The sequence below is a fragment of the Clarias gariepinus genome, chromosome 18 (assembly GCF_024256425.1).
Source record: "Clarias gariepinus isolate MV-2021 ecotype Netherlands chromosome 18, CGAR_prim_01v2, whole genome shotgun sequence".
Classification (NCBI taxonomy): domain Eukaryota; kingdom Metazoa; phylum Chordata; class Actinopteri; order Siluriformes; family Clariidae; genus Clarias; species Clarias gariepinus.
This window is the reverse complement of record NC_071117.1, coordinates 12,680,035-12,705,072: the sequence shown is the minus strand read 5'-3', so window position 1 is coordinate 12,705,072 and position 25,038 is coordinate 12,680,035. Positions and strand designations below refer to the sequence as shown.

General features: G+C 39.4%; 1 protein-coding gene across 1 annotated transcript; it reads right to left on the bottom strand.

Moving 5' to 3' along the window:
* On the bottom strand, positions 1–23,453 carry LOC128507031 (stonustoxin subunit alpha-like). The gene is made up of 11 exons (XM_053477656.1): positions 23,363–23,453; positions 5,811–7,519; positions 3,673–3,792; positions 2,673–2,761; positions 2,346–2,535; positions 2,148–2,261; positions 998–1,099; positions 789–877; positions 478–676; positions 282–395; positions 1–45 (listed from the first exon to the last, which is right to left on the bottom strand). Exons 1-11 carry the CDS (start codon positions 23,451–23,453, stop codon positions 1–3), a joined length of 2,862 nt encoding a protein of 953 aa, XP_053333631.1.
* Positions 23,454–25,038: the final 1,585 nt, after the last annotated feature.

Sequence of the window (25,038 nt, the reverse complement as noted above, 5' to 3'; positions counted from 1 at the left end):
TCAAATACTGGCAGGAATGATGACTTTCAGATTAACATCTTCCACCTGGTAAAAAAAAAAAAAAAACTCTTAAATTTAATTTCCTTAACTTTTAAGACAAGAGAATTCCAAACAAGCATAAATATGTATTACTTATAATATTACTTATAAAGAAACATAAAATTATGACATTTATTTTTAGTTTCCTTTTAGATTTTGTTTTCTTAATTTTTTCATGATTTATGTACAGGAGACCTTACAATTTTGTGAGTATGTCATGATTAAAAAAAGAAAAAAAATACTTCAATGAAGCGAAGGGTGTTCATAAAGACATCTCCCATAATGCTAAGGAAGGTCACTTTGTCCACTGGTATACGGTGATCAAACGTGCAGAACTCCAGGCCATTCACTATCACCTGAACAAATAAGATTAAACTTTATTTAATCCAAATGTTTAAAGCCTTGACCCTCTCAATTCTTTTATTCATAATATCGCACCTCATAGCATTCTGGTTTAATAACCATAATGATATCAAAGGCTCCTCCTTTGACAAATGGGCCTCCTGGTGTCTCAATGTGATTGCTATCCCATGTCCCATTGCTGCAGCTGTTACGGACCACAGAGTTCATGCGGGGGTTAAAGTGGAAAGCGATGTCATGGAGGTACTCTTTTCCAGTCTGAAAATTTATCTCGAAGCTGCAAGAAATTGTTTTAACATTTCATTTTATGTGACAGATTATAGCAGATTATAGATTATATACTGGGTTTCATTCAAACTGTGGTGCAGTGAGAAACACATTTAGCATACCGTTGATAATCTGAAGAAACAACTCCTTGGAAGAGCAAAGCCATACCAGGTCTCAAGTTTCCAGGGATTGATCCCAAAAATGATTTGTTCTGTTGTGGTTAAGCAGCATTCATTTTAAATTATATATCTTTAAATCTGTAATTAAATTATTATAAAAATAAAGTCTTTTGGCTTGTTCATTCTGAAGATAACATCATAATGTTACTCACAGGGTTGCAAACTGGGTGTAGTACATCAGACTGGATATCAGAATGTTTTGTGTGTGAATTGCCAGGGTATAGCTCCTTAGCAAAAGTAGATTTAATCCAGTTCTGATTTAAGAAAAAAGATAGCTCAACTTAAAACATTAAAAAAGGCATACTAGATTTTTTTTTAAGTTGTTTATTTTACAATGTAAAATCAGTATGCTGGCAATAATAAACATTAACAGAGTATATACATAACTATTGCTTAAAAGCAATGTGCCGTGAGTATAAGTAATCACGTTGTATGTCATTATAAATGGTTTAATCCCAAATTGTTCTATTTATGGTGCATCTTGTTCCTGGTTCAGTTGTAATACACTGCACCTCAAAAAGAATCACCACCTGATTTAAATAAGTAATAAGGTAAGAGCCTTCCATTGGATAATTACTGCAGTGATTAATATGTTTTAACCGGCACCAAGTTTTTAACCCTATCTGATACAGGGAGTAACTTCTCATTCCTTAAACAACCATGATGGAGGACATATCCTGTGGTCATGGCAAACATGTTACTCTGTTTCAGAAGGGTCAAATTATTGGCCTGCATCAAGAAAAGAAAACAACTAAGGAGATTGCTGAAACTACTAAAATTGGGTTAAGAATTGTAAAATGCATTATTAAAACTTGGAAATATAGTGGTGAACCATCATCTATGAGAAAGAAATGCCTACTGTATTGATCTTGGGTTGCTTCTATGGTCAGATCTAGGTTGAGCAACATTACATGCCAAAAAATTAGTTCAGCTGAGTACCTAAATGTACTAAATGACCAGGTTTTTCAGTTAATGTATTTTCTTTCCCCTGATGGCACAAGTATATTCATTGGGTTCAAATTGTTAAAGAGTGGTTTGGGGAGCATGAGATATCATGATCACATATGGATTGGCCACCACAGAGTCCAGACCTTAACCTCAACAAACTGGTTAAAACTTTAAACAGTGCTCCGACTCCCATAATTAATACAAGAGAGAAATGCATAAAATACATACTTGAAGAAAAATTTATGTTATAACATTGCATAAGCTTATTGAAACAATGCCTTCACGAATACATGGCAAAACATAATGCAGTCCGATGAAATATTAGTGTGTGATTTTTTTGTATACTTAACTTACTTCAACAAGGCCAACAGTGTTCATTACGACATGTTCATGAATGTGAAGTGCAGTCACTTTCTCCACTTGCATGCGGTGCTTGAACAGGAAAGACCATTTTCCATTTAAATAGACCTGGAAAGAACAGATAATAAGGATAATTCTTTTGAACTCATGTGCACACTTATGTGCATTCTTTTATTATTTTGATTATCACACCTCATAGCCTTCTGTTTTGGTCACAATGAAGATGTCAAAAGCTGATCCTTTGGAGATTTGACCCACTGATGGCCATTCTTGTTTCTCCCACACTCCGTTTCTGAGACTATCACAGGTAGTCCATTTATCAAGGTCAATCCGGAAGTGAAAAGCGATGTCACCCTCACTGGTTAGAGCATCAAATATAATCCTGTGTGTAAAAAGTACATAATAGGATTATAGTCAATATGATAACATATATTTTATCAAATACATTTCCATTCCTGAAAAAAATATTGGTGAATTATTTTTCTATGTCATGTGATGCATAATATGCAGAATACATACGTTTGTCCTGTTGCAAAAACAACCCCTTGAAAGTACAAAGCCCTTCCTGCTCTTAGCCCTCCAGGAATTTTGTAAGTGTAAGGAACACTCTGTGGTGAGAGTAAGCACATAACATACCTCAATTAATCATAAAGATAAAGATTTTATAGAAACCAAACCATCAAGTACTGAACTGGGCCTCTATGCACACAATATTATTTCTTCATTTCTATTTATTTATCCAGGCAAGTACATTACCAAGTGAGTTATATAGGTAAGCAGTGTTGGGTGTAACGCATTTGAGTAATCGGGTTACTTTTTTGACGTAAAGAGTAATCTAACGCATTAGGTCCAAAATTTTAGTACTCAGTTATTTAGTTACTTTTTCAAAAATGTAATCCATTATTCAGACAATTTATGTAATCCGTGAGCCAGACAGCACTCATTCCCAATCCCTTAGTGTGTGTGTGAAGGTCGTCCTACAAGCCCCGCCCTCGATAACCCGCCCCCGTCTGCTATTCCTGCTGTCATACCCCTATCTCACCTATGCGGTTTGACTATGCGAGGACCGACGCGCGGAAAGATGGAAACCTAATCACAGCACCGAAACTCGCTGTGAATCATGATGAACCATACTTACGGCTACCACGCAGATGAGATAGGGGTATTAGTCGTTAACAGATTATGACCCAAACTTCGCTGAGTGATGATAGTAGAATAATTATAAAGGTCTTGACTAAAACAACATGCATGAGAAAGCACAAATGAGTTTTGATTTTCTGCAATGGAAGGGTACTCTAACGTCCCCCAACACTGTAGGTAAGTAATTTGTGTATCTGCAAATAAATTTGCCTATAAATATAACTATTCATCTGGTCTAACTTTGCCACCATAGTGCAATTCTCTCTGTCTCGCTCTCACACTCTCTTTCACTCTCTTTTGATACAAATAAACATTTTATTAGTTTTATTTAATGTGTTTGATGTAATTTTGGGATTCATTTCAAACTGTTCTTACTTACAGGATGGTTGACCACATTTGTGAGCTCTGATTTGATAGTAGAGACAGACCATCGTGACATGCCCATGCTGGTCATTATTTTAGTCCTTAGTTCATTAAAGAGGGACGGCATGGAGAAGTTCTGTAGGAAGGGAAATTATTTGCTATATAAATAGATGAAAATACAAGTTTACATTCTGGTAATAGTGATCAATTCAAATTCAATTAAACATCACCATATTTTATGAAGGTTTAATTTTATCCATGTCATTTAATGAGAGTTGTCCAGTATTGTGCAAAGGTTTTAGGTACTATAGGTTTTTAGACAAACTATATATTTTATTTTTTTATTTTTTAATCAATTTACAAAATGCAATGTAAGCAAAAAGAAGAAAAATCTAAATCAAATAAATATTTAGTGTGACTTCTCTTTGGCTTCAAACCAGCATCAATTCTTAAACTTACACAAGGTAAGGGATTTTGTAGGATCAGGTCAGGTGTATAATTAACCAATTACACTAAGCAGGTGATATTCATCATCAATTTCATATGTAGGTTAAAAAAGTCTTAATCTGGGTGAGGAACAGCCAAACACTGCTATTAAGGTGATGGCTGTGGACCATCACCTCAATATCACGTTTCATGTCACAGGTCATACACCACGGCAAGACAGCAAAGCAACAAGATACAAGTTAATTATATGGCATCTGTGAGGTCTCTCCATCAGGCAGTGATTTCAAAGCAGACTGGAGTTTCAAAATTCTATCTTCAAGCCATACTGAAGAAGAACAAAGAAACTGGCAATGTTGTGGAGTGGTTGATCAAGGAAACATTGCACATCATTGCACAGATAAAAGACACATCATGCTTACTTCCCTTGGACATTAAAAGATTCCCAGCAGTGTCATCAGCAAAGAAATGGTGGAAACCATTTAGTACACCCATCTTAGGTATGGAAAAGTTTGACCAGAAAAAGTCTTCATGGAAGAATTGTTGCCCAAAAGCCATACCTCTGACATGAAAACAAGACTAAACTTCTCACTATGCACAAAAACCGGAATGCAGAACAATGGCAGCAAGTGCTCTGGACTTATGAGTCAAACTTAAATTGGTAATATTAGGCTGTAGCAGGAGGCAGATTGTTTGCCAAAGGGCTGGAAAGTGATGCAATAGTGATTGTCTACAGGCAGTGCTTCAAACAGTGAAGCATGATGAAGGTTCCTTGCATGTTTGGGGCTACCTTTCTACGAATGTCATTGTAGATTTTGTCAGGATTAATGGTGTCCTCACGGCTGAAAAATACAGGCAGATGCTTATCCATCATACAGTACCATCTGATCTGATCCAAATTAAATCTAAACTATGACAAAGAGCTGAGTTCCTTTAAAGACTGTGTGCAAGTGCACATAGAAGACTTTATGCTGTTTTGCAGGCAAAGGGTGGTCACACCAAATACTGATTTGATTTAGATTTTTTTATTTGGATTTCATGTGAGTAGTAGATTATCTGAATGGTCTTGATATATAAATAACTAACAGTATTCTTCTATTTTATGACTAGAATTTATTATAGGTTAGAGTTTTAAATCAAATTATAAATATTGTTAATAAAATATCTAATTACAGTAAACCAGTATGCATGCATGAACAGGTATTATACAGTATCAGTCAAAAGTTTGGACACAACTTCTAATTAAGTGAATTTTCTACATTCTTAAACAATACTGGAGACTTTAAAACAATTAAATAAAACATATGGAATCATGTAATTAAGTAACAACAACATTTTATGGCTATTTTAAGACAAGAAGGTCGGCTGTTCTGGAACTGTCCTTACAAGAACAGTATTGTCAAATACGTTTGCCTCTCATGAAGGAAAAAAAAACATTATAATTTAGTTAATTAAGTTACCACCTTCAAAAATAACCAATTAACAGTATCTTCGATCAGAGCCGTTATGAATGTTTTATAGATCATAAGTAGCAGATACATCTCAATATACACTGTTTAAAACAGAGTATTGCATACTTTGGATGCCTTCATTGTGAAAAAGAACAATAAAATGATGTGGAAAGAAATAAAAATCAGGAAAGACCATTGAATTTAAAGGTGTGTCCAAACTTTTTACTGGTACTTTATATAAACATATATAATTACTGACCCATTGGCTTACTGTGAGCCTCCCATGAAATGAAAAGGAAACAGTTTCGCTGGCTTCACTCACTCCCACATCACTAACAGCTCTGTAACGAACCAAGTATTGTTCCTCTGGCTCGAATTCAGTCAGAGTAAAGATGCTCTGTGCATCTGGAGTGTATTTGACTTTCCATGTATTAGCATCATCAGCTGCTGAATCAGTTGATGGTGTCATCCTGTATTCAACTCTGAAGCGTACTGTCTCTCCAGTTGGTGATTTTGAAAGTGTCAGGATGACTTTCTCATCACTGGTCTTCACCACAGGTAGGGAAGGTTTGGATACTGGCTGGAACTTAAGCTGTGGCTTATGGCCTTTCTGATAAAGTTGGATGGATATTCCTGGATTGTTGGAGTCAGAGATGGAACCAATGATGAACTTGATTCCCTTTTTTTTTTTGTTGGCCTTTAAAAAACTTGTAAAGAGAGAGAGATTCTGGCTCATTCGTTCAGGAGAAGTAAACCAAGGCTGTGTTACTTTGAGAGATGAAAACTCTTTAGATTTAAGGAAATTTTCTAGAGCTTCCAGGTAGGAGTCTTCATACTTTAGGGATGTGAAAGACAAACATACCACCACATCAACCTCAGGATCAAAGAGAATGGAATTAAGTGACTCTGATGATGTCACAACTGTCAGGTTTTCCAACCCATTGGTGTAGGAACTCAATATATTTAATTCAGTTGTAATTTCTTCTAACCACTTGTTCATGTTGTTAGCAGTGAATGGTGATGTGTAGTGGATGTTCAAAAGGTCCCCCAATACCTTGTCCTCTGTTGCCCCACTACGGATAGCTGGCAAAACCCTGGACAGGTTCTTCTGAAATACTATTTTATAATTACTGTGTAATTGCTGAAACTTTGCCAACCTGTCTTTTACAGCAGGAAAATTGTCTACTGTTTGGTTTTTGTACAAATCTTTGCATCTTCTCTCTGCCTCATCAAGTTCTTCCAGCATTTTTTCTGTTTCATTCACCAGATCATATTCAATTTCTCTCACCAACTTGGCAGCATTATCATTCAAAAGACTGAGAGGATACAGCCAGACTCTCAAGGGTACACCATCATAGTTTTGTTTCTCCAGTAAAGTAGGTAAAGTTTTGTATACTTCCAGGGCTTCATCATATGTGGTGGGATTTTGTTTGAGTTTATAGTCACCATGAAAAATCACACTGATTTTTGTGGCTAGTTTTTTTTCATCTTCAGTCATCTTTACACTCCCTTCACCCCCAATGGACATCTTTTTAACCACGGCATGAAGATTTCCCTCAACAGCCTGTTTGTTCTTTTTATCTTCACTGGTATAATCAAATATCATGAAAGCCTGAGCTCCATACAGGACAGCTGTAACTACATGAGTGGCTGTTTTCTGGTCAAATACTTGCGTATAAGTGATTTTGCCAAGCTCCTTCATAGTGAGTTGTTCAAATTTTGTTGTCTGGCTGTACTGCATAGTAACTCTGCACTGTTGTGCTGAGGATTTGGTATCCTGCAGGTACTTGGCCGATCCTCCAACCTCCACTAAACCACCATAGAAACTGGCTTTAAGGGAAGCGCTTATATCTAGGAGGTTTGCCTTTTCACTAAGAGTGTCAGAGGCAGCAAACTTCAGGTCAGTTTTAGGTTGCTGACGCACATCAAGGTCATTGTTCAATGCTTTCTTATCCCATAAAGTAACACCTGAAACAAGAGAATGATTATAACCTATAGATGCATTACAAATAGATACTTATTGATTTTAGAGAACAGTTTTTGTATTTTTATATTTTTTGTACAAGAACATACTGTTTTTGTTAAGTTAAAAACCACTTTAATGTCGTACAAATATATTGAAATCTTTGATAGTACATTGCAAATATACTAATAAAAACTTGAACCATAATATATAAAAAGTATACTAACATCATGCTTTTACCAAATTTTGGAATTAAACTTTAAACATACTTCAAAATAATTGTATTATAGTACAGTTTCCAAAAATTTATTATAGGAAAAAATGCTTTAAGTTTAAATTCGGACAGGACTAGTTTTCCAAACGACGTTTGAGTTAGAATTTTTTTCAGACGACGTCTGTCATTTCATGTATGCATTTGGACGGGAACTAACATTTCCGTGTTCATTACAGGGGTAGGAGTGTCTGTGTTTTACATTTACCCACGCGCTAGTGATAGTACGGTAGTTAAAAAAAAAATCCGGCAATCACAGACATTCGCATTCAGACGGGATTAGATTTCTCAAAGGACCTTCGAGTTTGCTGAAAAACAGTAGGTAATTTGCTCTGGAATTTTAACAGAGGTCATGTGAGAGAAAGACAGACATGGCAGATTCGGACGGGATTAAAATCACAAAGTACATCTGGGAAACGGAATTTTTTTTTTAACGACCCCCTATAAAACTAGTCCCGTCCGAATTGGGCTATAGATTGGTTTAATTTCCAAAGCACACTAATTTAAACTTTGTTTTTGTTTTAATATACAGATCTGGCCTTTAAAAACGCACGTTTTCGGAAAAGGGATCCCACGACTTGCCGCGGTTGCGCGCGGCAAGCTGTGAAAATGCCCTTCAATACCTGTAGGGGGCAGTCGTGTTTCAGTCTAAAGTATTGTGTGTCTACTGAAGCCAAAAAATGTTATGTCTTTTAGGCGCCCATTGACAGCAAGCGACAGAGCTCATAAACGTGTCAAGCTTAAACTGATATGTATTTATTCATCATTTTCATTCAGAATTATTATTATTAGTAGTAGTAGTTCTCCGAATTTATTATTATTATTATTATTGTAACGCACCCGCGCGTGTGCAAAAGGACTACAAAGATGTATGACGTTAGCCTATAAGAGTATTGTTTTATTGTTTTTATGCGCTTTAAACGCAGACGGGTACTGGTGGCTCAGTGGTAGGTGATTCGCCCGCCATGCGGGAGACCCGGGTTCGATTCCCAGCCAGTGCTCAATATGCTGGTGCTATTTGCTAAAATGCCATAGATATAGCCATTACATTATCAACTTATGCTTCAGTACTAAATGCATGTTTGCAATTGAGAATTTTTTTTTGCTTAAGCTATGAAACACATTAGCACTCACCTCACAGTTGCTATAATTTAATGATTATCATAAGCAAAAAGTGTAAAACAAAGGATTCACATTTATTACATTTTCACCCAAAGCGGGATTCGGACCAGGGTCTGGACGATTTTATAGGATATACGGATATTATACGGATATTATTTAAGCAACGCCACACCACGTGGAAAGCGGCAAAAATGCTTCAATTTCATTGGCTGTCACTGAGTGTCAGCTATTCACGACTGGCAGAATCCCCGGGCTTTGACTGCGCTTTCTCCATTCGTTATTACAGGGGCGGACTGGGACCAAAAAGTGGCCCTGGACTTCCTGGCCCACAGCAGCCCACACCATAATACATTGGCTCATTAATGTAGAGATACATTTTAACACCAGTTACTAGTATAAAAATATAACACAATACAGAAATCAATACTATTTAAACATGTTATTTGAAGTATCACTGAACATATATTGGGTCAAAGAAACGAAAAAAAAAGAACATCAAGACAAACAACATATAAATCTATAAAGACAATATTTTAAAAGGAATGGCAATAAAACTGAACAGGTAAGCTGAAATAAAATCAGTAGCAGCAGTAGCTCACGCTAGTAAACTAGTTACTTATTTTAATTATTATGGTAGTCAATATTAACACGAAATAATGCTGAGAAACATTATTTCAATTAATATTGACCACCATCATAAAAACTAGCACAAGTTAATGCTGCTACTAATTTTATTCTGTTTAATTGCCATTCTTTTTACTTGGCTCTGGTAGATCAGGGGAGACGTGTTGGTCATCATCAGCATGTATTATGATGTGGGATGTGGTGCGCTGCTGGATCCAGCCTCACTGTCCCTGACCTGTTATAGGCAGAATCTGTTCATTTGAAGCATTTCACAGCAGGGAGGGAACCGCCACTGCCTATTTTCCACCACATCACGTACTTCCCTGATCTCGGACTAAACTCCGCGCCTTGCTTTTATAATGTGGAGCAAGCCCGAGATCATATTAATGTAGCATTCATCATTCAAAGTTATTCATATCAGTGTATAGTTAGTGTGATTTGAAAAGTGCTATAACTCCACCTGCCACAGTTTCAGCCCAGTGGAACAATCTGACTACATGTGAAGTGCCATGAAAAAGTATTTGCACCTTCCTATTTTTTTTCTTTGCATATTTGTCACACTTGTATAGGTGGAATTTTACCAAAACACTTTAGGTAAGAAAGTATAGGTTCATATGTATAGGTGAGAACAGCTGATTCACACTTGGGGAGAGTGAATAATTTGCATTTGAATGTTGTCTGGCATTGTAAGCACACGCAGTGACACTAAAAGAACAATAGGATTAATAGGAATAGGAGGCACTAAAGAGGAGGATTTTAATTAAGACTATAAAAAAATTAACCTGCGTCTATTTTTAGGCGTGCCAGCTGCCACTTTTTAGTCTTATAATGCCCACATGACATGCTGGTACAGAGCTGGACATAGCTCATCCATGCCAATGATCCCGGGTTTGCACCCTGCGCTATAAAATACGAGTAAGACGGCCATCCGCGGACAGCAGCTCCTGCCTCCGTCCGCTCGCGCTGGCTCTTCTTTGAAGTCCCTGGGGCGCGTTCCATTTGCCCCGTTTGCATGCCGCACTTCCGCGGTGTGTGCGCGCGTCTCACTCACACCGCGTAGTAAAATCCACTGTAAACCAACAAACCCCGAGTATTTTATAGCGCGGATTGGAAGCCCGTGATCTTTAGTAAGGAGAGCTCTTCTTCACTATTCGTGCTTAATTCCGCAGCCCCGCTTCTTCGCATATCTGAAGGAGAGGCCGCCTAACTAGTGAGCGAGGAGCGATATTGATTTGGGCGCACGCCGTGACAGGCTGAAAAAAAAACTATTTTCCTCAAAAATGTAACAGATGAGGACTCTGATTAATGTGCAAAAACTATATATTAAAACTATATAAGACTACATGCCTTTATAAGACTCAACTTTTATTTAAGCGCACTCACAATAACGAAAAAACGTGATTTTAGAAATGTTTGAAAGCAAATAAGCTGCGCTGTTCTGTATTGTTTTTGGTGAACTTGAGCGCATCAGAAAATGAACGCAAACGTTTTTTTAAATGGTCAGAGTCAGTCTACTTGCTGTTTTCCCGACGCGTTCATAATCATTAGTCTACTTCTGCCGGTGCGCTCTGGAAAACTCCATGCATGCGGCTGAGCGCTGATTAAAACTATGGAGTAAATTAAAGAGGAGAATCACGATGCCGAATCGAAGTCCTAAGCCCAAACCTCATTTAAATTAAATTAACAAATATTATAAGTAAAAAACAATAGCCCACATTTAGAAACCGTTTATAAATTCTTTCCGACATGAGTTGGCCCGGTGTTATGCGCAGAGCGCCGGGAGATTTCCTGAAGCTCCGAAATCACTGGGGCATTTTTTCTAAATAGATGCTATCTTTAATAACTGATGGAGGTTTTGGGCTGTATACACACACATTTTTGAGGGGTTTAAAATTAATTAGTCCGAGCAGACCTACATGAAAGGTGAGAAGTGAGTAACTGAGCGTGCTGTCGTGTTGTATATACTGTACAACACACGTTTATCAACCTTTTGATAAAAACGCTGCCTTTTGTAAAGTGAAAGTACTTTACAAAAGACAAACTGCTTTATTTTAGTCATGAATTCACAATCACATCACATTCCTGCTAGTATTTCCAGCCGTGGTTAAATAATGTATGAAATAATTATTAAATGCTGGACACAAACAGCAAATATGATGATTATTATAAAAAGCCAGAGGAAGTTTGTGGTCATGCCTCCGAGTGGCGCAGTGGTAAAGCGCTCGCCCTATCATCCGGAGATCGCTGGTTCGAACCCCGGGTGATGCTGTTTTCCTCTCACAGCTGGAGGCAGATTGGCCTGATTGCTGAGAGAGCTGATTGGCCGAGCTCTCTCAGGGGGGAGGGATGAGAGGTACTTGTGCTCTTACATTAGTCACGGCGCTACAGCCAATCAGGGGCGTCTGTGAGCTCGCGCACACGAAAGGAGCGGCTAGCGCTTTCCTCCGAGTGTGTTACTCCGCCCCTAACGGTGCGTGAGCGAGCAGTTCGAAAAGATGCGGTCGGCTCGCGTCACGTGGTTCGGAGGAAACACGGGATAGCTTTCGTCCTCCCGACTGAGTGGTTGTAGTAGCCTTGATGTGTGTGGAAGCCCCCTAGTGACGGGGAGTAATTGGCCACGACTAGATTGGGGAGAAAATCGGGGGAAAAAAGAATTGGACAGGACTAAATTTATAAAAAAAAAAAAAAAAAGAAGTTTGTGGTCATAAAATAATATTTACTTAATAATATAATATAGTTCATTCATGTCTTCTGATGATGTCGACACATTTTTTACGTTTTAAATAAGATATGTTGGCATATTCACAAATCAGGACATTCGCATAGATAAGACTACCAGATAGCCTACTATCAGGAAATTAAATTAATTTCAACACCATGTAAACCGAGACATTGCCATGTCTTTTACTGTTTTGTCCCTGTTAAAACATTACAAAAAATATATAAGAAACTTATTAAGAATTTTAAAGCACGAATTTGGGCATCTCATTTCATCATTATGAAAAAAATATGAAGCACATATACACACATTTATCATGAAAGATCTGTTGTAAAGCAAAATAAAATTCATGTTTGCTTCAGCATTGGGAACAATATTGTTTTAGACTAAGTAGTTATACACAATTCTTCGTTGTACAGTACTTGGTCCGGCGTTTAAATAAAGTCCTTCCACGCGCCATCTGGCGGATATTCAGTGAAGCACAACACATTTATTTAAATTCCCGAATGTTGCTTACGGCAAGTCGCGGCGCGCCGCGCGCTAAATTGAGGCATCCCACTGGAAAACACGCGCAGTCTTAATGGCCACATCTGTATGGTAGTCTATTTCCAGTTAAATTTAAATGTACTTATTCATATGGACTTATTTATGTTTGTATTTAGTGCACCACTCTCTCGTGCTCGGACGCTTTCAGACTCGTTTTTGCGCACTGAAAGTCAAGATCATTTGTGTGTTTGAACTCTGTCTCTTCTGTGCACTCACCATCAAAAAGCTCCACTTGCACAACTGCAGCAGCGTTATAACTCTGCAACTATTCCAGCCAACCACAGACTAGAATTGGCCAACACCAGCCAATCAGAAACCGGAGGCGGGCACATTCAGACTGTCTGTTTTCTGATTGGCTCCCCAGTCACCCGCTTCTAGTTTGAATTCACGATGGAAGCAGCATCATTGCGTGCGTTAGTTCATATCGTTATTATTTTATTTTCATCCACATAAGGTAAATTTCATGTTTTTATTAGGTAATTTGTAATTAAGTACATAGTATTATGGCAAGCCGTTTAGTAAAATTTACATGAGAGAATCGAATGAAAACTATATATATTAAATGAAAAGTCTAAATATATTGAATAAAACTCTATATATATTGAATGGATTCTATGCGGCATTGGGACGCAGCATCTCGTTCCTGCCTTTTCAGGGAACAGGATTACAGCAAAGTAACCCAAGACGTTCCCTTTTAAAGGCTACACTCGATGCTGCGTGAAAACGCTATGCCAACGAGAGTACCAACGTCGCCGCACTGCAAGTGCCTGGACCCCTAAATTGTGTAGCGTGTGCGCACAAGGCCGAGAGGTCTCAGAACTACGTCTGGGAAGCCGACTTGAGGACTCGTGAGCCCGGAGTGGCATAAACATCCAGACTATAAAATCTAACAAATGTGTGCGGCGAGGAAAACCCCCTGCGTCACACACTTGCTGCAGGGGAATACCTCTTGCTGGTGCAATAGATGAGGCGATCCCCTTGGTTAAATGAGCCTTGATTCCTAGAGGCGAAGTGAGCCCACGCGCCTCATAGGAGAGGGCAATAGCATCTTTCATCCAGTGTAGTGGCGGCTGCCCCCGGTTGCGGGCCCAAAACATGTAAAAGCTGCTCTGCCTTACGCCACTGGCTGATGCGGTGGATGTAAATCTGAAGAGCATGTACTGGACAGTAAGTGAAGTCTCTCCTGCTCCGAAGCTGTAAAGGCGAAGGACAGAAGGCTTTAAAAATAATAGGGTGCATGTTGTTAATGGAACTTTCGGAAGATAGTTAAGTGAGGATGCAAAATGGCCCTGACTAGCCCAGGGGCAAGTCTAGGCAGGATGGGGAGACTGACAGATCTCCAATCCTCTTAGAGAGGTAAAGGCCATTAGAAAAACCATCTCAAGGGTCAGAAGCCTGAGGTGCTGACTCTAGAGGTTCAACAAAAAGAAGGAGGGTGTTTCCCACAATAACCCCATCAATCAGGACGTGACAGGCTAAAATAGTGGTTACGTACGTCCTGAGAGTACTAGGGCACAAGCCCGAGGACAACTTTTCCTGCAGAAACTCAGCACTGAAACAATTCGGCAGTGGACTGGGTCTATCTGCTTCGTCATGCACTAACTTTTCATTTGAGGGCCTAAGCTCTTCTAGGGGAGGGAGCCCTAGCACTTAGAATAGTCTTAATTACGCTGGCTGGGGGACCAGCTTGACTTAGTTTGTCCCGTTCAGGGACTGAACGTAAAGGTTCCAAAACTCGGGCCAGGGGTGAAATATTGTCCCCTGCACCTGAGAGAAGATCCCACCTCATTGGATTCACCTATGGTGAGCGGTTGAAAAGGGACACTAGATTCGTGAACCACACTCTGGTCGGCCAACAGGGCACTATCAATAAGAGGCGCAAACGCTGTTGATAGACCCTTGCCAAGACTCCCGGGAGCAGAGCTATCACTCAAAATGCATAAAGGCGTAACATGGGCCACGTACGGGCCAACGCGTCCAGACCCAGGGGAGCTGGAAGAGTCAGAGAGTAGTAAAGGGGACATTTGCTGATCTTGCGAGGCAAAGAGGTCCACCTCTGCTACATGAAATTCCTCCAAGATTGACTGACTACTTCGGGGCTTCTGCTTCAACATTCATATGCCCTGGAATGTAAATTGCCCTGAGGGACAGGAACCTGGTGCGCTAGCTATTAGCGGCGCGAGCACAGTCCGCCCTGGCGATTAATATATGAGACTTCCATAGTGTTGTCCACCCGCACTAGGACATGGCAGCCTCTTAACTGCTGGAGGAAGTGCTTTACGGCCAGAAATACAGTAGAGACATCATTTAGAGGCAATTGATGTGCCGCACAAGAACATGGCCTCTCCAGCTTCTTTGGGCTGGACAGTCATCTAAGACCGCACTCCAGCCTGTGAGAGAAGCATCTGTCATTAGCATCTGCGATGACAAGATAAAGTTAGAATGGGACCCAGAGTAAAAACCGGGGTCTGACCACATAGGAAGGGTACCTGGCGCGTAACCTTTATTAGGGATTGGCCTTAGAGTGAAATTCCCTGGTTCTTAGCCACAACTGAGATGCTCTCATGTGCAGAAGGGCCAAAGGTGTCACCGTGGATACAGCTGCCATAAGAGCTAAGATCTCTGAAAGTGATGGTTACTTTCTGGTCTAGCTTGAATTCCTTAAGGGTGTTGAGAATTGATTCGACATGGGCGGAAGACCGCTGTGCCCGCTTACGCTCAAATTCCATGTGGCACCCAATATGTTGTCCTTTGAATAGGAAAGAGCACGCTTTTCGTGGCGTTGGGTCTCAATCCCAAGAAACAAAGGTGAGCCAGGACGACATGCTGATGTCGAAGCGCTAGCTACTAAGAATAAGACTCTGCCCCAGAGTCATAAGAGCCAGAACTACATCCATGCATTTTGTATATGTGCGGGTGAGAGCTAGACAAAATCGAAGGACACAATACTGGTAAGCTTTGCCCCAAACACGAACCTCAGGAACCTCCTGTGTTGTGGCATTTCCATATAAAAGTAAGCGTCCTTCAATCGATTGTCACAAATCAATCGCTTGGTAGGATTTGAGAGCAATCACTTTGACAGTCAACATTTTGCAGCTGTATTATACATTTTAGATAGCGGGACAGCCCGCGAAATCTAAAAATTGGACACAGCCCCCCGTTCCTCTTGGAACCAAGAAATACTGACTGTAGTAGCCTGACTCAATGTCTGGTAAGGAAACATGTTTCATGGCCCCATTCCCCAGCAACTTCTGTCAGCAGATGCGCATTTTCCGGTATCACGGAAATGTGGACCACGCCGTTGAAACGTGAAGGTCGATGAGCATCTGAATCCTGCAGCCCTTGTCTACATTCTTTAGTACCCAGGGAAATAAGCCTAGCAGTAGCTCGCACGGTGCCAGCTTCTCCGAAAGGGGCAAAAGTTTTAGTACTTAGACTTTACCGGGGGGGGGGGGGGGGTTGTCCGAAACACCGAAGGCGGCGGAAACTGAACACCGACCCCATGGGGGCATGCTCTTAAGGGAAAGAGCGCTGAGTGCCGCTCCCCGGGTCCTGAGCACGTAGGCTATCAGGACTTATTTTTAGTGAAGAAGACAGTGCGGCGAACTGATCTTTTGGAGGCTGTCTGTGAGGGGCGACGAGCCGTACCCCAGTTCTTACAGGGCGGTGCCCGGCTGGTCGAGACTGGGTGGCCAACGGCCTCGACTCCTGAGCACGGCGTGGGAGAAATTTCCCAAAGACCTGTTTATACAATCTAGCCTCTCGGAACCTAGTGGCGACGGTATTAACAGCGTTGCCGAATAGGCCGGAAGGTGAAACAAGAGCACAAAGGAGGAAAGTTCTGTCCTTATCCTTGATGCCTGTTAGATTTAGCCATAGGAGTCTTTCAGCAGTCGCCAAAGAGGCCATAGAACGGCCGATAGCACAGGTTGTCTGTTTAGTCACACGCAGGGATAAATCAGTAGCCTTATGCCCCGCGTAATTCAGTGAATGCTTCTTGATTCACTGTGCTGCTCGTGCTCAGATTTTTCAAGCAGATCAGCCTGGTACGCCTGCAAAACCACCATGGTGTGCAAGGAAGCGCCGGCCTGACCTGCTGCTTGAAATGCTTTCCCTACAAGGGTAGAAGAAGTTCTACATGGCTTGGAGGGAAGTGTTGGTTTCTTTAATGAAGATGATGCCACAGGAGAGAGATAGCCCGCAAGCGTCTCTTCTATCTGGGGCATCATGATGTAGCCTTGTGCTTTTGCATCCACGATATTGGAATATATTGGAATCAAAGAATGGGAGAGAGCAGCGCTTTGGCTCCATCTCCTGGCCAGCCGACAGGAATCTGTTGTGTAATTTTGAGCTTGCTCCTGTGGCCAATCAATATGCAGTCGTTGGACTGCACGCGTTATAACCTCAAGCAGCTCCTCATATTCTCTCTCATCTTTAGAGGAGCATTCTGAGGAAGCTACTTCCATTTCCACAAAAGCAGGGGAGTGAGTCTCTTCAACGCACCCACGAGAGGCACCGGAGTGCGCTCGTGAAGTGGGAGGAGAGACATTGGGATCGGGGGAGAGGGCGAGAGAAAGGAGGGGCTCCGTCTCTCGTGCCTCGGCCAAGTTAGCCTGTGATCCCCATGAGTGCAGCGCGGCTCGTGGCTCCCTAAAGAACGCGAGGCGCGCGCGTAGCAGCTTTATGGGGAGAAGATCACAGTGCTCACACTCTCCATTAAGCCCTTCGAGAGCGTGCTTCTCACCAAAACATTCAAAGCAGAAAGTGTGCATGTCGCCCTCAGAAAGGAATTTATCGCACGGAGGGGAACATCTAGCTCTAAACTCCGCAATTATTGTCTGGTGAGTTTTATAGGCTTTAAATTCTGCTGTTAGATTTTTAGTATGCTTGTTGACACACACACGCGCACAATGCAGTGAAGAAAAAGATCTGAGGAATGTTGCCGGCTCACTCCTATTTATAACCTGCAGGTGCGTCTAATCAGATGACGTCACCTGATCGAGATTATATAAGCCAAAATTTGGCGTGTTTGGGACACACATGCTTCACAACCGGCAACATGAAAAGATATTCCCATAGCATTTTCACGCAGCATCGAGTGTAGCCTTTGAAAGGGAACGTTGTAGTTTAACGAATTCAAAATCACAGTATTAAAATTACAGTACAAATGAAGAATTTTAATTAAATTAAATTAAATCCTATTAGGATCCCAGTACTTAAGCAAAGTAAATGTTACACAGTGAGCCTTTAGATTTTATCATGTGTAATTAGAAACGCTACGCATGTATGTTTGTCATCTTATATTTTGTGTTCTTTAAATTTGTAGTAGATTTATTAACTGAAATAAACGAAAATAAATTACCATAAAAATTCTAACATTGTCAGGACGTGCTACTGCGTCAGCAGATGTCGATGTGTTTTTGCGTTATTATAAGAATTAAATGCAGTAGGCTGTTATGATCATCATAATGTTCTTTAATAAATAATAAAACATTTTAACAAATTACATTTTCACATCCCAGCACCCCCGTTGCGCTGTATTCATATTTCATCATATGTAACACTCGCGTAGCCAGAAAACTCTGGGTGTGTGTATCAGAAAACGTGGGTGAGTCACAGGTGTTGTCAGATTAATGGGCAAAAACTATATAATAAACCTACAGTGGTGTGAAAAACTATTTGCCCCCTTCCTGATTTCTTATTCTTTTGCATGTTTGTCACACAAAATGTTTCTGATCATCAAACACATTTAACTATTAGTCAAAGATAACACAAGTAAACACAAAATGCAGTTTTTAAATGATGGTTTTTATTATTTAGGGAAAAAAAATCCAAACCTACATGGCCCTGTGTGAAAAAGTAATTGCCCCCTGAACCTAATAACTGGTTGGGCCACCCTTAGCAGCAATAACTGCAATCAAGCGTTTGCGATAACTTGCAACGAGTCTTTTACAGCGCTCTGGAGGAATTTTGGCCCACTCATCTTTGCAGAATTGTTGTAATTCAGCTTTATTTGAGGGTTTTCTAGCATGAACAGCCTTTTTAAGGTCATGCCACAACATCTCAATAGGATTCAGGTCAGGACTTTGACTAGGCCACTCCAAAGTCTTCATTTTGTTTTTCTTCAGCCATTCAGAGGTGGATTTGCTGGTGTGTTTTGGGTCACTGTCCTGCTGCAGCACCCAAGATCGCTTCAGCTTGAGTTGACGAACAGATGGCCGGACATTCTCCTTCAGGATTTTTTGGTAGACAGTAGAATTCATGGTTCCATCTATCACAGCAAGTCTTCCAGGTCCTGAAGCAGCTAAACAACCCCAGACCATCACACTACCACCACCATATTTTACTGTTGGTATGATGTTCTTTTTCTGAAATGCTGTGTTACTTTTACGCCAGATGTAACGGGACACGCACCTTCCAAAAAGTTTAACTTTTGTCTCGTCGGTCCACAAGGTATTTTCCCAAAAGTCTTGGCAATCATTGAGATGTTTTTTAGCAAAATTGAGACGAGCCTTAATGTTCTTTTTGCTTAAAGTGGTTTGCGCCTTGGAAATCTGCCATGCAGGCCGTTTTTGCCCAGTCTCTTTCTTATGGTGGAGTCGTGAACACTGACCTTAATTGAGGCAAGTGAGGTCTGGGGTCTTTTGTGGCCTCTCGGATGAGTTGTCTCTGCGCTCTTGGGGTAATTTTGGTCGGCCGGCCACTCCTGGGAAGGTTCACCACTGTTCCATGTTTTTGCCATTTGTGGATAATGGCTCTCACTGTGGTTCGCTGGAGTCCCAAAGCTTTAGAAATGGCTTTATAACCTTTACCAGACTGATAGATCTCAATTACTTTTGTTCTCATTTGTTCCTTAATTTCTTTGGTTCTTGGCATGATGTCTAGCTTTTGAGGTGCTTTTGGTCTACTTCTCTGTGTCAGGTAGCTCCTATTTAAGTGATTTCTTGATTGAAACAGGTGTGGCAGTAATCAGGCCTGGGGGTGACTACAGAAATTGAACTCAGGTGTGATAAACCACAGTTAAGTTATTTTTTAACAAGGGGGGCAATCACTTTTTCACACAGGGCCATGTAGATTTGGAGTTTTTTTTCTCCCTTAATAACGTAAACCTTCATTTAAAAACTGCATTTTGTGTTCAATTATGTTATCTTTGACTAATAGTTAAATGTGTTTGATGATCAGAAACATTTTGTGTGACAAACATGCAAAAGAATAAGAAATCAGGAAGGGGCAAATAGTTTTTCACACCACTGTATATAAGCTACATACTTATTTACTTTTATTTAAGTGCATGCACATTGACCACAAAAAGTTATGATGTAAAATTATGAAAGCAAACAGAGATACAGCGCTATTCTGTATTCTGTAAACTTGAGCGCGTCAGAAAATAAACCGAAACTCTGTGTATACTTGCCTCACGGACGTAAAAAATATATACTTACAGAAAGCTAAATGTCTGCTTTTATATAAACTAACAGAAAAAAAGCCAGTGCGGTGTTTCTTATTCCAACCCCTGTTAAAACTTTGTATTCAGAGGCTCGCCCGCGAGAGGTTGTGCGCGCGCGGCCCACTACACAGTAAAAGCACATTTGTATATTATGACTGAGACATGACAGCTCACATCGGCGTGTCTTTCGCACAGCGCTGCGAAGACAGTGCTTATTTAACACGTATAAATGTGTGTTTGTTATATTTCTGGGAAAGAGAAATCTCTTATAAATCTCTCATATCGGCACGCGCGTTCATCTGACATCAAAGCGGGTTCACGCAAACATTTTACATTCACTAAAAGATTTATTCACAACCACATTTAGGCCATTCACACATGCATTGTGCTATGTTATTTGTACACACTTTTACTTTTCCCCTTCTAATCTCCCCTTTAATCAAAATGCAGCTTTAATTATTGATAATTAAATAATTATTAAATGGTGGACATAAACAGCAAAAAGGACAATATTATTTTACTTTTGATTATTATTATCATGTTATTGAATGATTGTTTAAAACTGAAGCCCCTCGTGTAGATTCATGCCATGAGTCATTTTATCATACAAAGATTATTACGTTGTGCTCAGACCACTAAGCGTCTGTGTATTACAAAATTGACATTTTTACCATTTTTTAATCACTGGAATGGAAGAGATAGAAAGTTTACTTATCATAACACGCCCTGTATTGTTTTTAATCGCTCGATACACAACCCATCATTTTTAATGCTTTTTTTAAAGGAAAAAAATACAAATGGAATATATTTATTTGGTTTATTTATTTGTTTTTAAATAACATCTGAAATTAAAACATTGTAGAGTAATTAAAACAGTGTAGAGTGATTAATAACATGCATGTTATGATAAGAAAAATCTCATTCCAGGGATTAAAAATGGTAACAATGTCAACTTAAGAATGTAAAATCCAGAAGATTTCAAATTTACACAAATTTAAGAAGAGGCCTGAAGCGAGATCCAAGATCCTCCACTTTGCTGAAAGCATGCACAGTGAGGAGGGATGCATTTTAGTTTCTCCAAGTGTAAGGGTAAGAACAACTGATTCACACCTGGGGAGGGTGTATTATTTGCATTTGAATGTGTCTGACATTGCAAAGCGCACACTGCAAGAACAACAACCTAAAGTAAATAGAAATAAGAGGTCCTGATTATACTGGAATAATATTATTTAGTACAACAAAATTCCAGCCGCGATATACTATACTATAACCATATTATACAAATGATAGAAGTGTATATTTAAGTTATTTTAATGTTCTATTCTGTAGGTCTATTTTCCCAGTTTTTTTATATTTAAATTTTGATGTCTTTAAATGTATTTTTTTTATAATAACAATAAACCGATACAAACAGAAGCTATATAAGAGTTCATTCTTTGTACAAATAAAATTGTTAGCTAGTGAACTTAATTAGCTAGTCTAAATATATATATATTTTTTACAAGCCCTCGAGCTGTTGTTAGTGCTTGTTTGGCCAGTCAGTTTCCTTGCTGTTTTCCCCGGCGAATTCATAATCATTAGTCTAGTTCTGCCGGTGCGGTGTTTCTTATCCCCACCCCCGTTAAAACGGCGTATTCAGAGCCTCGCCCACGAGAGGTTGTGCGCGCGCGGTCCACTACACAGCAAAAACACATTTGTATATTATGACTGAGATAGGCAGGCGGATCACATCGGCGTGCGTTTCGCACAGCGCCGCAAAGACAGCGCTTATTTAACACGTATAAATGTGTGTTTGTTATATTTCTGGGAAAGAGAAATCTCTTATAAATCTCTCATATCGGCGCACGCGTTCATCTGACATCAAAACTTGGCAAAGTGAAAGAACGCAAAGTGAAAGAGTGAAAGAACGCAGGGCAAAATTAATTAGACCAAGCTTAAGTGCGGCTAACTGCACCACTGGGCCGTACACACACTCACTAACGTGTTGACCATCTCTTAATTTCTCAGAATCGCAGCAACCAAGTTTCTCGCTGACTCACTCATCCTTTCTAAAGACAGCGTTGTGTTTCGATGATGTCATGGTTCAATCAATATATTCAGACTTTTCATTCAATATATATCAAGTTTTTAATCAATATATCAAATAATCCATTCAATATATTCAGAATCCATTCAATATATATAGAGTTTTCATTCGATTCTCTCATGAATATTTTCCTAAACGGCTTGCCATACAGGCCAAAAGTTTGGACACACCTTCTCATCTATCTGTCAGTGTTTTCTTTATTTTCATGACCATGTACATTGGTAGATTCTCACTGAAGGTATAAAAACTATGAATGAACACATGTGGAGTTATGTACTTAACAAAAAAAGGTGAAATAACAGAAAACATGTTTTATATTCTAGTTTCTTCAAAATGTGTGTGTGTGTGTGTGTGCGCACATGTGCATGTGTCTGTGTGTGTGTGTGTGTGTGTGTGTGTCTGTCTAGCAACATATACGTTCATTTTGAGGGAACGCAGTAATCTTCAGTGTATATAAGCAGAGTGAGTAAAAGGGAAGTACCTCTCTCTCACAGATGCACTGTGTGTGTGTGTGTGTGTGTGTGTAAGACTAAGATGTCCTGCGCAGTCTCTAATAAAGTCTTCTTCTCTTATTGTGGCTTAGACTAAGTCTCTGATTTCTTTAAATAATTTCCACCACAGTGTGCGCACAAGCACACACACACACACACACACACATGCGCGTGTAAATTTTTTTTCTCTTTTGTATTAAATATCATTGCACTTTATGCACATTACATCAGGTGGCATTTTTTTTCATATTATGTTATTTCTTAATTGATGTAATGGATCATCAAAATAACAATACACTATTTCCCCCCTCTAATCATATTAAAATGACTGAAAACTGAAACTAATAGTTACTGAAATTAGAGTTTTGGACCTTTTTTTAACCCCAGTTTTTGAGGAAAGTCAAATTACAGCAGTGCCCTTTATTCTTTAAACAGTTTAGTAAATATACAAAGATAACCAGAGCAACTGAAAAAAAAAGCCTGTAGTCCTAAAGTTACTGAAACTAATAAAGATTACACATTGCCAGTCATGTAAATCATACCTGGAATAAAGGAGTCCGTGCGGCAGTCATACAGCATGCCAGGATACAGAGGTCTTCCCAGGGCTGCCAATTCCATGCATCTGGAATCCATGACTATTTAAAACAAAAGTTTACTGTAAAACTATTTTCTTTCTATATACTATGCTTTAAGATAAATTCCTTTTAGAATTAGTCAGTAAAACCTACGTTATTTGTAGGTCTTTCTAATGTTGGACTTCTCCTGAAACAGTTGTTGTCGATGTTTTCTGTGTTCTCTTCAGAGCCTATCAGAAGATGATAATGTTCTGTGTAGCTGTCAAGACATTTATAGCCACAGCAACTGCCACCTTGCATAAAGTATTAACCAAATATGGCATGCACTAAGGAAGTTCCTGCATTCAGTTTTCTAGTTTTAGTGACACGGGTGTGATTGCAGGTGTAGATAAATATAATTATTTTCAATTTATGCATGTTGTTAATATTTTTTTTCTAATTAAAATAATCAGCTAGATTAGATGTGTACAAAGTATTTTTATTTGCTATGTTTTGTTCATATGTTTTGTATTTGTCAGGTACAAAAGGGTAGAGGGTACATATAACTTTTAAAAACATTAACAAACATTTTAAAAATGCTCCTATGCTAATGTATTTCCTGTTGTCTTATGCCATAAATATATACAGTGTACCTTTGTTTTATAATAATGGTAATATTTTCTCTTGAAAATGGTTATTGCTATAATGATTTAATGCATACATCATTTGTGCTCTATACATCAATCCAAGAAAAAATATTTTAATCCAAGAAAAAATATTCCCCCCTGTAGTTTGCTTATAGAGCAAACAGGTCTGTGGACGATGCAGTCAACATCGGACTGCACATTATCCTTCAACATCTGGACAAACCAGGGGCTAATGCAGGGATCTTGTTTATAGATTTTTTATCAGCATTTAATACAATCATCCCAGTTTACATGCAACTGTGTACATGCAACTATGTGCAAATGATATGTGAAAATATATATATATATTTTTGTGGCACCTTGGATTGCAAGTAATTTGGTCTGTGCGTGTTTGCAAGACAAGCATAAACGTAAATAAAAAAAATAGCTATCTTAATAAATCAATCTTAATAATGAGCAAGTGTCATTAGAGTCTTTTCATTTTTGAAGTTTGCCGACAGAGCAGTATTGTCATTAGTAGGGGTGTGTGTGTGTGTGTGTGTGTGTGTGTGTGTGTGTGTGTGCACATGTGCACGTGTCTGTGTGTGTGCGGGCGAGTGTGTGTGTGTGTTAAATTGTCCCTCCCTCATCTCATCTTACTTCAGCTTCACACGTGTGCGTGTTGTGGTAGAAAATTTTAATGGATAACCTTATATGGTAAACAAAATGCTTGTGTGTACGTGTCAAATTGTCCAAGTTTAAGGTGCTGCTTAGCAGTTATAGTGATGATAGAAGGGCTTGCAAGATAACTGCTAGAGCAACATGTTCTTCTTAAAGGGAAAGTTAACAAGGTGAGAACCATAATTTTAGCAACCCAGCTTTAGAGAAAAGGACAGTAAACATCTGTCTAGCAACATATACATTTTGAGGGAACGCAGTAATCTTAAGTGTATATAAGCAGAGTAAGTAAAGGGGAAGTACTTCTCTCTCACAGATGCACTGTGTGTGTGTGTGTGTGTGTGCGTGTGTGTGTGTGTG